Consider the following 12,685-nt stretch of genomic DNA (forward strand, 5'->3'; position numbering starts at 1 on the left):
TGGAGTGCAGTGACATGATCTCGGCTCACTGCAACTTCTGCCTGCCTCCTGGGTTCAAGCGATTCTCCCACCTCAGCCTCCCGAGTAGCTGGGACTACAGGCGTGCTGGGTAATTTTTGTATTTTTAGTAGAGATGGGGTTTCACCATGTTGGCCAGGCTTGTCTCAAACTCCTGACCTCGAGTGATCCTCCCACCTTAGCCTCCCAAAGTGTTGTGATTGCAGGCATTAGCCGCCGCGCCCGGCCAAAATATGTTATTTCTATTAACACGTCATGGGTTTTCTTGTTACTTTAAGATAAATTTAAAATCTAAAAAAAAATTTCTTGGCCAGGAGTGATAGCACATGCCTGCAATCCCAGCACTTTGGGAGGCCGAGGCAGGCGGATTGCCTGAGCCCAGGAGTTTGAGACTAGCCTGGGCAACGTGGCAAAACCCTGTCTTTACAAAAAAATACAAAAATTAGTTGAGTGTAGTGGTGAATGCCTGTAGTCCCAGCTGCTCGGGAGACTGAGGTGGGAGGACTGCTTGAGCCCAGGAGGTAGAGGCTGCAGTGAGCCACGAGCACACCACTGCACTCCAGCCTGAGCGACACAGCAAGACTCTGTCTCAAAAAAAAAAAAAAAAATCAGTTTTAATTTTTTTTTTTAGCTAAAGTCCTCTCACACCAAACTCAGTTTAAATTTCTAATACGGTCAATATTAATAAATATATAGCCTACATAAAAGAAAAGCTCTTTAGGGTCCTCATAATTTTTAAGAGCATGAAGGGGTCCCTGAGACCACAAAGTGTGAGAACTTGATGCACCTGGCTGTGAGCCCCCTGAGGCCAGGGCGGGTCAGCCTCATCCCGCCCAGTGCACCTGCAGACAGAGGAAGCACGCAGCCAACCTTTATTACGCTGCTCAGAGGAGCTTCAAGCAGGCTGGGATATACACGCCATTGGTAAGTGAAAAAGACTTGATTAAATGGCGCAAATGTTTGAATTCTAATAAACAGGACACAGAAAGCAAGGCAGTCATCATTCCTTCCACAAATACCAAACACACATCTGCCACAGCCTGAAACAAGGTCCTGGGGGGCACAGGAGCGAGGGAGATGGCTGCTCCCCATGAGCTATTTGGGAAGACAAAGACATTAGTCGCTGAAATCCAAAGAAAACATGGAAAAATCATGTTCAAGAGTTCTCAGAAGCAGCAGAGGCTGATTTCTGGAGGACTTGGAGGACAGGGTGGAGAGAAGCCAAGTGGGCAAGGCCGCGGGGCCTCAAGGTGAATGAGGACAGAGCAGGCCAGGCCAAAGGGGACGTCTGGGGACCAGACCGCAGCGGGGGGCACAGGGTGAAGCACGGCCCACACGGCAAGAAGAGGGTCTGTGGTGGGGTGGGGCAGATGGCAGAACTGGCTCTGAGCCAGGTGGCAGGATGGGAGGCGGTGCCAGAGGCAAATCTCCTGCAGGGGCTGGCAGGGGGCTTGGGGCGCATGTGGGGGGGCAGACTGCAGGACACCAGCATGACATCGGCATGACACCGGCAGGGACGTGGTGGAGAGGGGAGGCTACGGAGGCAGCCCCAGCGACGGAGCAAAGGGAGGGTCCAGAAAAGGAAGATAGGTGGGGCTGCGTATGTCACAGGTGGGTAACACACAAGAAGTGCCCTGGCAGAGCAGAAGGGCTGGGAGAAGAGTAAGAAGGACCCCAAGGGTCAGGCCAAGCCTGCATCTGCCATCAGTTCCAGAAGCCATGTCAAGCTGAAGAGAGTAGGAGACGTAGAAAAATGGAGTTTCCTTCAACCAGCATGCGCTGTGCCAGGCACCAGAGCTGCAAAGATAAGATGGCACCCGAGACAGGTTTCCTATAACTGGGCCCAGCACACGGGGGCTAGGAGATAATAATGCCAAAGAGAAAAAGACAGTCGCGGGTTCATTGCTGGCACACATTGGGTTTTAGGTGACACCGTTCTAAAAACCAATAGTTGCTATAGACAAGCTCTTTTAAATTCTATAGGACCCAATGGGTCACATGGACCCAGTCTCCAAAAAATGCACATCCATGCATGCACATAGACAAAAATGCATTTAATTTCAGGATGGCTCACAAATTCCCCGAAATCCATGGAAATGTCCTGGGGTTCGGGTACCAATTAAAAGCACAAACAGTGAAACTGAACTTCTGCAGCAAAAGAAAGAACTGACAGAGTGAAAAGGCAATCTACAGGATGGAAGAAAATCCTTGCTAACCAGAGACCTGATAAGGGTTAATATCCAAAACATATCTAGAACTCCTCTAACTCAGCAACAAAAACCCCCAAAAGAAAACCGATCTAGGCCAGATACACTATAATCCCAGCACTTTGGGAGGCCAAGGCGGGAGGGTGATCACCTGAGGTCAGGGGTTTGAGACCAGCCTAGACAATAGAGTGAAACCCCCTGCCTCTACCAAAAATACAAAAATTAGCTGGGTGTGGAGGTACGTGCCTGTAACTCCAGCTACTTGGGAGGTTGAGGCAGGATAATTTCTTGAACCCAGGAGGCAGAAGTTGCAGTGAGCCGAGACTGCGCCACTGCACTCCAGCCTGGGCAAAAGAATGAGACTCTGTCTCAAAAAAAAAAAAGAAAGAAAAAAAAGAAAAGAAAAAAGACAATCAGTTTAAAAACGGGCTAAGGACTCAGACATTTCTCCAAAGACAACAGACAAACAGCCAATAAGCACTTGAGAAGATGCTCAACATCACTAAGAATTAGGGAAAAGTAAATCAAAACTACAGTGAGACGTCACCTCATACACATTAGGATGGCCACTAAAAACAAACTGAAAGCCCATAACATAACAGATGTTGGTGGGGACATAGAGAAACAGGAACCTTCATCGGGTGCGGTGGCTCACGCCTGTAATCCCAGCACTTTGGGAGGCCGAGGCGGGTGGATCACGAGGTCAGGAGATCCAGACCATCCTAGCCAACATGGTGAAACCCCGTCTCTACTAAAAATGCAAAAAATTAGCCAGGCGTGGTGGCGGGCACTGGTAGTCCCAGCTACTCTGGAGGCTGAGGCAGGAAAAATGGCATGAACCCGGGAGGTGGAGCTTGCAGTGAGCCGAGATCATGCCACTGCACTCCAGCCTGGGTGACAGAGCGAGACTCCATCTCAAAAAAAAAAAAAGAGAGAGAAACAGGAACTTTCATGCACCCGTGGTGGGAATGTAAAACGGCACGGCCGCGGTGGCCAACAGTACAGAGGTTCCTCAAAAAGTTAAAAATAGAATCGTCATATGACCCAGCAAGCCCACTTCTGGGCATGGAATTGACCCTTACACAGCACAGGATTGAACTGTGTGGGTCCGCTTATATGCCGATTTTTTTTCAACAAAAGTTATACTGAGTGTGCCTGCGTCTCCTGCCCCCCCTTCTACCTCCTCCATCTCTTCTGCCTCTGCCACCTCTGAGACAGCAAGACCAACCCCTCCTCCTCTGCCTACACAATGTGAAGATGATGAGCACGAAGACCGTTATGATGATCCACTTCCACTTAATGAATGATAAATATATTTTCCTTATGATCTTCTTAATATTTTCTTTTCTCTAGCTTATTTTATTGTGAGAATACAGTATATAATACATATAAAATATGTGTTAATGGACTGTTTTTGTTACTGGTAAGGCTTCCGGTCAACAATAGGGCTAACAGTAGTTAAGTTTTAGGGGAGTCAAAAGTTACATGCAGATTTTCAACTGCACAGAGGTCAGATCGTGCCCCAACCCTTGTGTTGTTCAAGGATCAATTGTATATCCAGAAGAATTCAAAACATGATCTCAAAGAGATATCTGCACACCCATATTCACTGCAGCACTATTCACAACAGGCAAGAGGTGAAAGCAATCCATATGTCCATCAACAGATGAATGGATAAAGAAAAGTTGAGCCAGGCGTGGTGGCTCACGCCTGTAATCCCAGCACTCTTGGAGGCCGAGGTGGGTAGATCACTTGAGGTCAGGAGTTTGAGACCAGCCTGGCCAACATGATGAAGCCCCGTCTGTACTAAAAATATAAAAAAAAGAAAATTTGGTACAAATACACAATAGAGTATTAATCGGCCATTAAAAAAAGGAAATTGTCATATGCTTCAACATGGATGAACCCTGAGGACATTATGCTCAGGGCTATAAACAAGCCAATCCAATCACAGAAAGCCAATTACTGCATAATTCCACTTCTATGAGGTCCCGAGAGGAGTCAAGCTCTTAGAAACTGAAAGTGGAATGGTGGTTGCCCGGGCTGAGGGAGGGGAAAGGGGAGTAGAGCTTCAGTGGGTATGGAGTTTCAGTTTTGCAAAATGAAAAAGTTCTAGGGATCAGCTTCCCAAAAACGTGCGTATGGTAATACTACTGTACTGCATACTTAAAAATGATTAATGTATTTTTTTACCACAGTTTCAAACAACAAAACACAAGAAATATGCGTGGAAGGAGATGGCTGAGGTGTCTGGGCCTGCGGGGCATCGACAGCCAAGGAGGAAGGGCTCACCCTATGCCAGGCTGGGCCTGCAGATGAGCGCACCAGGGCCGAGGAATCCCGTCCCTCCAGCCGAGCCTGCTTTTCCACGGGGACTGGGAGATGACTCCTCCACAGGGAGGACCGCCGGCCCCCGGGGAGCAGCGCCCTGAGGAAGGCAGAGCATGTGGGTGTGTACAAGGGAATTCAAGGGCAAACCCCGCGACCTCGCCCCGTTGCGAAGTCCATATGTCCACTGCCCTGTCTGGGGACGAGACCAGCGGCGCGGGGCCACTCCCGGAGCTGAGGCCAGGCGGTGTGGAGGGGCGGGCCAGGCTCTCCCGGGCGCGGCTCCTCAGTACCATAAATCACTCCTTGTTGGGGGCAGCCCCCTGAGATGGGGCGCTGACCTTCCACCCAGACTTCTGACTCTGAAGGCAGGGCCGGAAGGAAGGAAGGAAGGGCCCAGAACCGTCACCCAGAACCGTAATGTTGGCAACGGGGTCACAGACAGGACAGGCTGCCTGTCATCTTTAATGGCAGCAACTTCAAAGTACCTGAGCACCCTGGGAGGGAAGGAGCAGGAGGCCTGAGCCTGCGAAGCGGCCAGCGCCTTCCCGTCCACAGGAAGAGCTCTCGGGGAGTCCACAGCCCCGGCTTCTCTGTGTGCAGAGGGGCGGCCAGAGCGAGCAGCGGTCAGACACGCGGGCCGGCACGCAGGGGCCTGAATCGAGCGCAGGGCTGGGCGGGGGCCGCACTCACCGCGATGCACTGCCGCATGATGCAGCTCTGCTTCATGCGCCCGGGGCCCCCGAACTTCTTCATGTCCTTGCAGAAGTGGCACTCTCCGCACTCGGTCCGCAGGCAGGCCTCGCACTTGCGGCATCGCGTCCGGCGCCGCCGAGCTCCTGCCGTTGTCCGGTTGGCGGCCAACTTCACCGCGGAGGCCGGGCCCAGCTTCCCCTTGGGCCGACCCACAGCCCGGTTCTGCAGGGGAACAGACACGACTGGTCAGATGGGGAGACTGCAGGCACGGCCAGACCCCCGGAAAGGGTGTTAGGGAGCAAACTGTGTACCCCAGAAAGACACGATGGGGGCTCTAAACCCCATTCCTCAGAGTGTGATCTTTATTTGGAGATGGGGGCTTTGCAGAGACCGTCAGGTTAAACGAGGTAATTCAGGTGAACGCTAATCCAGTATGACTGGTGTCCTTACGAAAGGGGAACTTTTGGACACAGAGACGGACACGCACGTAGAGAACGTGTGTGAAGACACAGGCCTTCCACAGACTGGAGCCCTGTCTACAAGCCAAGAAGTGCCAAGGATGGCAGCACATACCAGGAGCTGGAGGCGCGGGGAAGGACCCTCCCCTAGAGCCCGCAGAGCCAGCCCGGCCCGCCAGCCCACACCTTGACTCCAGACTCCTGGCCTCCAGAACCGGGAGAGAAGAAAGGCCCGTTGTTTTAAGCCACCCGTTACGGCAGCTCTAGGAGAGGACGACAGAGGGCGCGTGCTTCTTGCCGCAGCACACAGCTCGAGACCTTCCATGGCCGCACCCACAGGCTCGGACCCTGCCCACCTTTCCCACCTCCGTCTGCTCCCCAAGAAAGACCGCAAGGGGCCACACAATCGGTCTCTGTTCCCCCAGCCCGGAAGGCCAACCCCACCCTCCCCCAAGCCACTTGGCTGATGCCCACTCATCCCGTCTGGTCAGTTTACAGGCTGCTTTCTTCTGGAAGCCCCTACTGCCCACCTGCACTGGGTTCAGGGCCCCTCTGGGGGATCCTGTTAGAGCACTCATGATGGTAATCATCTGTTCCTTCCCTTTGAGACAGGGCACAGGAGGGCACTCACCACAGGTGTCTTGTGCGCCACTGCACCTCTCTACCAGCCAGCCTGGCATGCAGAATGCACTCAACAAACCAGAGCCACCCCAGGGAGGATGGGATAGTAACCTTTAGGTCCCTGACTACTCAGATCTTCCCTAGATGGGCTCCAAATGCTCCCTTCCCTGGGACTCACAGAAGAGAGAGACAGTAGGTGGACAGAGAGCTGGGCTAGCAGCTAAGCCAGGAAAATGGGACAGCCACAGCCCCTGCCCTCTGGTTCCCAGCCCCAGAGCCTCCTGCAGACCCAGGATCTACGGGGGAGCCCTAAGCTAGCTGCTGAGGACACTGTCCACGGAGGTCCCCTGTCCACCTGGGACCTGTAGTGGGAGGGACCAGGATGGTAGAGCTTTTCTTGTCTGTGGCATCTTTCTGGAGAGCCTGGGGTGGCTGAGAAATGGTGAAGTCCCTGTCAGGGAGACACGTGGTCACCCTGGAAACCAGCTGACCTAACGGCATCTAACGCCTAAAGCCCCTTTCCAGCTAACTGAACACCCTTTGGTCCAGAGTCCCACCCTCTTCATTTCAGTGACTTGTCATACTTGAATCCCCAAACAAAACCCCATACTTTTGGGAGCACACAGACCCAGAAGAGCTGTTACTATTCATACACTCCAATGGAGAAGGTCCACATCACAGGGAGCCCCTCTCACAACACACACAACTCCCTGCACCTTAGGGGCTTCCTAGAAACTTCCAACTGCATAGGAAGAAAAACAGCCCCCCTTTCTCCTCGAATACAGCCTCGCCACCATCAACTTTCTTCTCCAGTGCAGTGGTCCCTGTAGAAAGCCCGCAGCCTCACGTGCCACCCACTTTGCTGTCAACACCTAAGCAGACCCCTCCCTCCGATTCACCTTCCCGCAGCATTCAAGGAGCTTCCAGGCCCCCATCAGCCCAAGCGGCCCCTCAGGAAGCACTGGCGCTCTGGGCCTCTACCCTACTCAACCTGCTGTGAACCCCAAAGAGGAAAGAGAGGTGCTCCCCGGCTCTACCACCCTCATCTCCCACTGGTCTTCCCCAGCTGCTCAGGACCCTCAGTCATGCCTGCCCTCTGCTCTGGGGCAGCCCAGCAGAAGGCCTTGTCACAGGGAGGGCAAGCCCTGAACTGCAGGGCCACCCACAGGCAAGCTGGCCACCACCAGTCACCTGGGTAAAGGGACCATCCAAAGCAGCAAAGGGCGCCAGGAACGGTGGCTCACGCCTATAAGCCCAGCACGCTGGGAGGCTGAGGTGGGAGGATCACTTGAGGTCAGGAGTTCAACATCAGCCTGGGCAACATAGTGAGACCTACAAAAAATTTTTTAAATTAGCCAGGTGTGGTGGTGTGCACCTGCAGACCCAGCTACTCAGGAGGCTGAGGTGGGAGGATTGCTTGAGCCCAGGAGTTTGAGGTGGCAGTGAGCTGTGATCATCCACTGTACTCCAGCCTAGGAGACAGAGCAAGACCCTGTCTCAAAAAACAAAAAAGGAAGAAATCCATCCTTACAATGAGGGCCGGATGCCCCCAACATACTCGCATAGTCCCACTGCGATTAGCACCTTTCGGGGGCCAAGTCCACCATACACTGCACACGTCCATCCGAGTCAGGTCTGGCTGCCCACGTGAGAAGTAAAACGAGATCAGTTTTCAGAGCTTCCTGGATTTGAGAATGGCGCAGAGCAGACTGTGAACCTGAAGGTGAGCAGCCGACAGAGCAGCCAAGGCCAGGCAGGCAGCGCTGAGGACCGAGATGACGGCCATGCCGCGTGAGGGCAGGGATTCCCTGAGCACCCCCATCTGCGGGCACCGTGGCCATCACTTTACTGATGATATTACCTAACTTTCCCAATAACAGCCCTGCAGAGGATGCCTTCATGAAGCCAGTAATTTGCCTGTGGTCATGGAACCAGCATGATGCGTGCACTCCGGTGCTGTGCACTGAACACACTAAACCACAGCAAATGCATGTGCGAAGTGCAGCGAGGGGCCCACAGACCCACTGGGATGGCCACACGCTCCTGGAAGGGCTTCCCAGCTAGTGCCACGATGCCTCAGTGCGAAGGGTGCCAACAAGAGGTGCAGAGAAGCACAGCTACTTCCAGAGAAGCGGAAATCCAAAAACGTTTCTCCCTGTCATCACAGCCCACAATAGCACTTTCTGATTCTACCCCTCCAAAGGACAGGTGCCCTGTTACCAGCTCACTCTTCAAATACCTGGAACACAGGCAATGCTATGGGCGGCGTCTGAGGCCTCCAGTCAGGTGTGAAGTGGCCAGCGTGTGGGCCACCTCCCAGGACAAAACCAGATCCCCAGAGCTGGAGAGTCTAAAGACGAGCTTCTCTGGTAAAAAACTGAAAAAATTCCAGGAGTTCAAAGGAACGCCAGGTATCAATAGCCACTGAGTGCCTCTGGCCTCCCTGCCCCGAGGACAGTGTCTGGGCAAGTAAAAACGTTGGGCCAATCCAGTCTGAGTCTCGAAGCTCCTATGTCACTGCAAAACAAGCCCATTTGCCTGCACCAACCAAAGCACCTTCTCATCCAGCCCATGGAAAACAACCTGCCTGGACCTCAACAGCAGTGGAGACATCTGGGAAAATCACAGAGCACATACCAGACAACATCCTGAAAGAAGAGGTGTGAGAAGCTGCAGTCTCTCGAGACCTTGATGAGGCCCTGTCTAGCCACTGCCAAATCAGGCCAGGAAGGTTTCTGCTGCCGGCAGTGGCCCCCGCCTGGCTCATCAAGAGTTGGTTCAGCGACAGAGCAACGCAGGATCCTAATGAAGCCCACTGAAAAACCCACAGGTAAGACAGACCTCGGAGGCCTCCATTAAAAAGTCCAACTGGGACTCTGAAGACCCAACCAGGAAACGTGATGGCAGAATACAGAAAACAGTGACACAAAAAGGGACAAATGGAATAGAAAGGAAGGTGAGTCTGCCAGAGCTCTCTCCTTTTGGCACACAGCTTTCTCTGTCCTGATATCTTTTGGGTGCTACCCAAAGTTTCAAACGCCAATTCTTTTCTTTTCTTTTTCTTTTTTTTTTTTTTTGAGATAGAGTCTCACTGTGTCACCCAGGCTGGAGTGCAGTGGCGTCACCTTGGCTCACTATAACCTCTGGCTCCCGGGTTCAAGCAATTCTTGTGCTTCAGCCTCCCGAACAGCTGGAATTACAGGTGTGCGCCACCAAGCCCAGCTAAGTTTTATATTTTTAGTAGAGATAGCGTTTCGTCATGTTGGCCAGGCTGGTCTCAAACTCCCGGCCTCAAGTGATTTGCCCGCCTCAGCCTCCTGAAGTGCTGGGGTTACAGGCATGAGTCACTGTGCCTGGCCTCAAACACCAATTCTAACTTCCACTCTGTCCTACCCCTGTCCCAGCAAAGGAAGTGACGGCATCCCCAGACATTCATTTACGAACCAGCATCCCCAACACCAAGGCGACTTGTTGATTTTATCAGCCCAGGAACCATATCCTCAGCCCACTATGAAAGGTTAGGAAGATCGGAAACATAAACACACACACACACACACACACACAAATATCTTGGTATTCCTACACCTCTTCTCCATCAGCAACTCAAAAGCATTGTCCTTTAAGTGAATGCTATCAAGGTTTATTCATTCATCCCACCAATATTTGAGTTCCTCTGGTCCACCAGATATTATCCACCAGAAAATGCACGGACAGAACCTCCTCAATCCCTCAGCTCTAAATTATAGGGATTAAAATTACTTGGATTAACCTAAATTAAAGGAAAGACATCCGTGTTCATGAATTGGAAGATTTAATATTGTTAAGATCGGTTATACTCCCCAAAGTGATCAACAGACTCAACGCGACCCCAAGCAAAATCCCAACTGGGGCTGGGCACAGTGGCTCATGCCTATAATCTCAGCACTTTGGGAGGCCAAGATAGGCAGATCGCTTGAGCTCAGGAGTTCAAGACCAGCCTGGCCAACAAAGCAAGATTCCAAAAAAATAAAAAGACTAGCTGAGTGTGCTGTCACACACCTGTAGTCCGAGCTACTTAGGAGGCTGAAGCTGGAGAATCACTTGAGCACAGGAAGCAGAGGTTGCACTGAGCTGAGATCAAGCCACTGCATCCAACCTGGACGACAGAATAAAACCTTGTCTCAAAAACAAAACAAGAATTAAAAAAATAAAAACAAAACAAAAACTCAACTGACTTTTCTGCAGAAATGGACACACTATCCTAAAATTCATGAAAATGCAAAAGACCTGGAATGGCCAAAACAATCTTAAAAAAACAGGGGGATGGGGGGTGGGGGCAGTGACTCACGCCTATAATCCCAGCACTTTGGGAGGCCGAGGCAGGTGGATCCCTTGAGGTCACAAGTTCAAGACCAGCCTGTCCAACATGGTGAAACCCCATCCCTACTAAAAATACAAAATTAGCCAGGCGTGGTGGCACGTGCCTGTAATCCCAGCTACTTGGGAGGCTGAGGCAGGAGAATCACTTGAACCCAGGGGGTGGAGGTTACAGTGAGCCAAGATCATGACATTGCACTCCAGCCTGGGCAACAAGAGTGAAACTCCGTCTAAAAAGGCTGGGCACGGTGGCTCACTCCTGTAATCCCAGCACTTTGGGAGGCCGAGGTGGGCAGATCACAAGGTCAAGAGATTGAGACCATCCTGCTCAACCTGGTGAAACCCTGTCTCTACTAAAAATACAAAAATTAGCTGGGCATGGTGGCACACGCCTGTAGTCCCAGCTACTCGGGAGGCTGAGGCAGGAGAATCACTTGAACCCGGAGGCAGAGGTTGTAGTGAGCCAAGATCACGCCACTGCACTCCAGCCTGGCAACAGAGCGAGACTCTGCTCAAAAAAAAAAAAAAAAAAAAAAAGACACACACTTTCTGATTTCAAAACTCACTACAAAGCTACAATAAACAAGGCTGTGATGGTAGTGGCATAAAGACAGACCTATAGATCAATGAAACAGAATTGAGAGTCCAGAAATAAAGTCATATTTTGACCAAATGATTTTTAACAAGGATGCCAAGGCAATTCAGTTGGGTAAAGAATGGTCTTTTCAACGTATGGTGCTGGGACGAATAGCTATCCACACGCAAAAGAACAAAGATAGACCCCTACCTCACACCACATATACAAATTAACTCAAAAATGGATCAAAGACCTAAATGCACAGCTAAAATTATAAACCTCTTAGAAGAAAACACAAGTGTAAATCTTTATGACTTTGAATTAGGCAAGGGTTTCTCTGATATGATACCAAAAGCACAGGTGTCAAAAAAAAGATAAATTCGACTTCATCAAAATTAAAAACTTTTGCTGGGCATGGTGGCTCACTCTTGTGATCCCAGCGGTTTGGGAGGCCAAGGCGGGAGGATCACCTGAGGTTGGGAGTTGGTGACCAGCCTCACAAGCATGGAGAAACCCCATCTCTACTAAAAATACAAAATTAGCCAGGTGTGGTTGCACATGCCTGTAATCCCAGCTACTCAGGAGGCTGAGGCAAGAGAATCGCTTGAACCCAGGAGGCGGAGGTTGCGGTGAGCCAAGATCACACCATTGCACTCCAGCCTGGGCAACAAGAGTGAAACTCCATCTCAGAAAAAAAAAAAAAAAAACTTTGGTGCTTCAAAGGGCACTATCATGTGCAAAGGCCCATAGAATGGGAGAAAATATTTGTAAATCATGTATCTAGCAAGCAGTTAGTACTTAGAATATACAAAGAACTCCGACAACTCAATAATAAAGAGATGAATAGGTAATTTTTAAATGGGCAAAGGATTTAAATAGCTATTTCTCCAAAAAAGATCTACAAATGGCCAGTAAGCACATGAAAAGATGCTTAACATCACTAACTAATAGAGTATGTAATTTGCACTCTAGACTCATTCATTAACCCCCTAATTCACACATCCACCAACCCAAGTGTTTCCTGGCTGTGAATTATGTATCTGATTTGATGCTAAGTGCTAGAACTACAGAAATGAGTAAAATGTGTTCCCTAGTCTGAAAGGCATTACACTCTGGAAGAAGAAAGACGTGCAACCACATAAATGCAATGCAACATCATTATGATGACATTAAAAACTAACAACTAGGTTGAGGCAGGGGAATCACCTAAACCAGGAGGTGGAGGTTCCAGTAAGCCGAGATCATGCCCCTGCACTCCAGTGGCAGAGCTGTTTTTGAGACAGGGTCTCGCTCTGTCACCCAGGCTGGAGTGCAGTGGCGTGATCTCAGCTAACCGCAGCCTCGACTTCCCAGGGCTCAGGTGATCCTCCCATGTCAGCCTCCTTAGTAGCCGAGATACAGGCATGTGCCACCACACCAGCTAA

General features: G+C 50.9%; 1 protein-coding gene across 13 annotated transcripts in view; it reads right to left on the bottom strand.

Moving 5' to 3' along the window:
• KDM2B (lysine demethylase 2B) overlaps positions 1 to 12,685 on the bottom strand; it is a 156,332-nt gene that overhangs the window by 19,112 nt on the left and 124,535 nt on the right. For all 13 annotated transcript variants that reach the window (XM_063694421.1, XM_063694423.1, XM_031000898.3 and 10 more), the window contains one exon: positions 5,247 to 5,471. In XM_063694421.1, coding sequence (XP_063550491.1) covers positions 5,247 to 5,471 — 225 coding nt within the window. The remainder of the gene's footprint in view (positions 1 to 5,246; positions 5,472 to 12,685) is intronic.

The sequence above is a fragment of the Gorilla gorilla genome, chromosome 10 (assembly GCF_029281585.2).
Source record: "Gorilla gorilla gorilla isolate KB3781 chromosome 10, NHGRI_mGorGor1-v2.1_pri, whole genome shotgun sequence".
NCBI classification, from domain to species: Eukaryota; Metazoa; Chordata; class Mammalia; order Primates; family Hominidae; genus Gorilla; species Gorilla gorilla.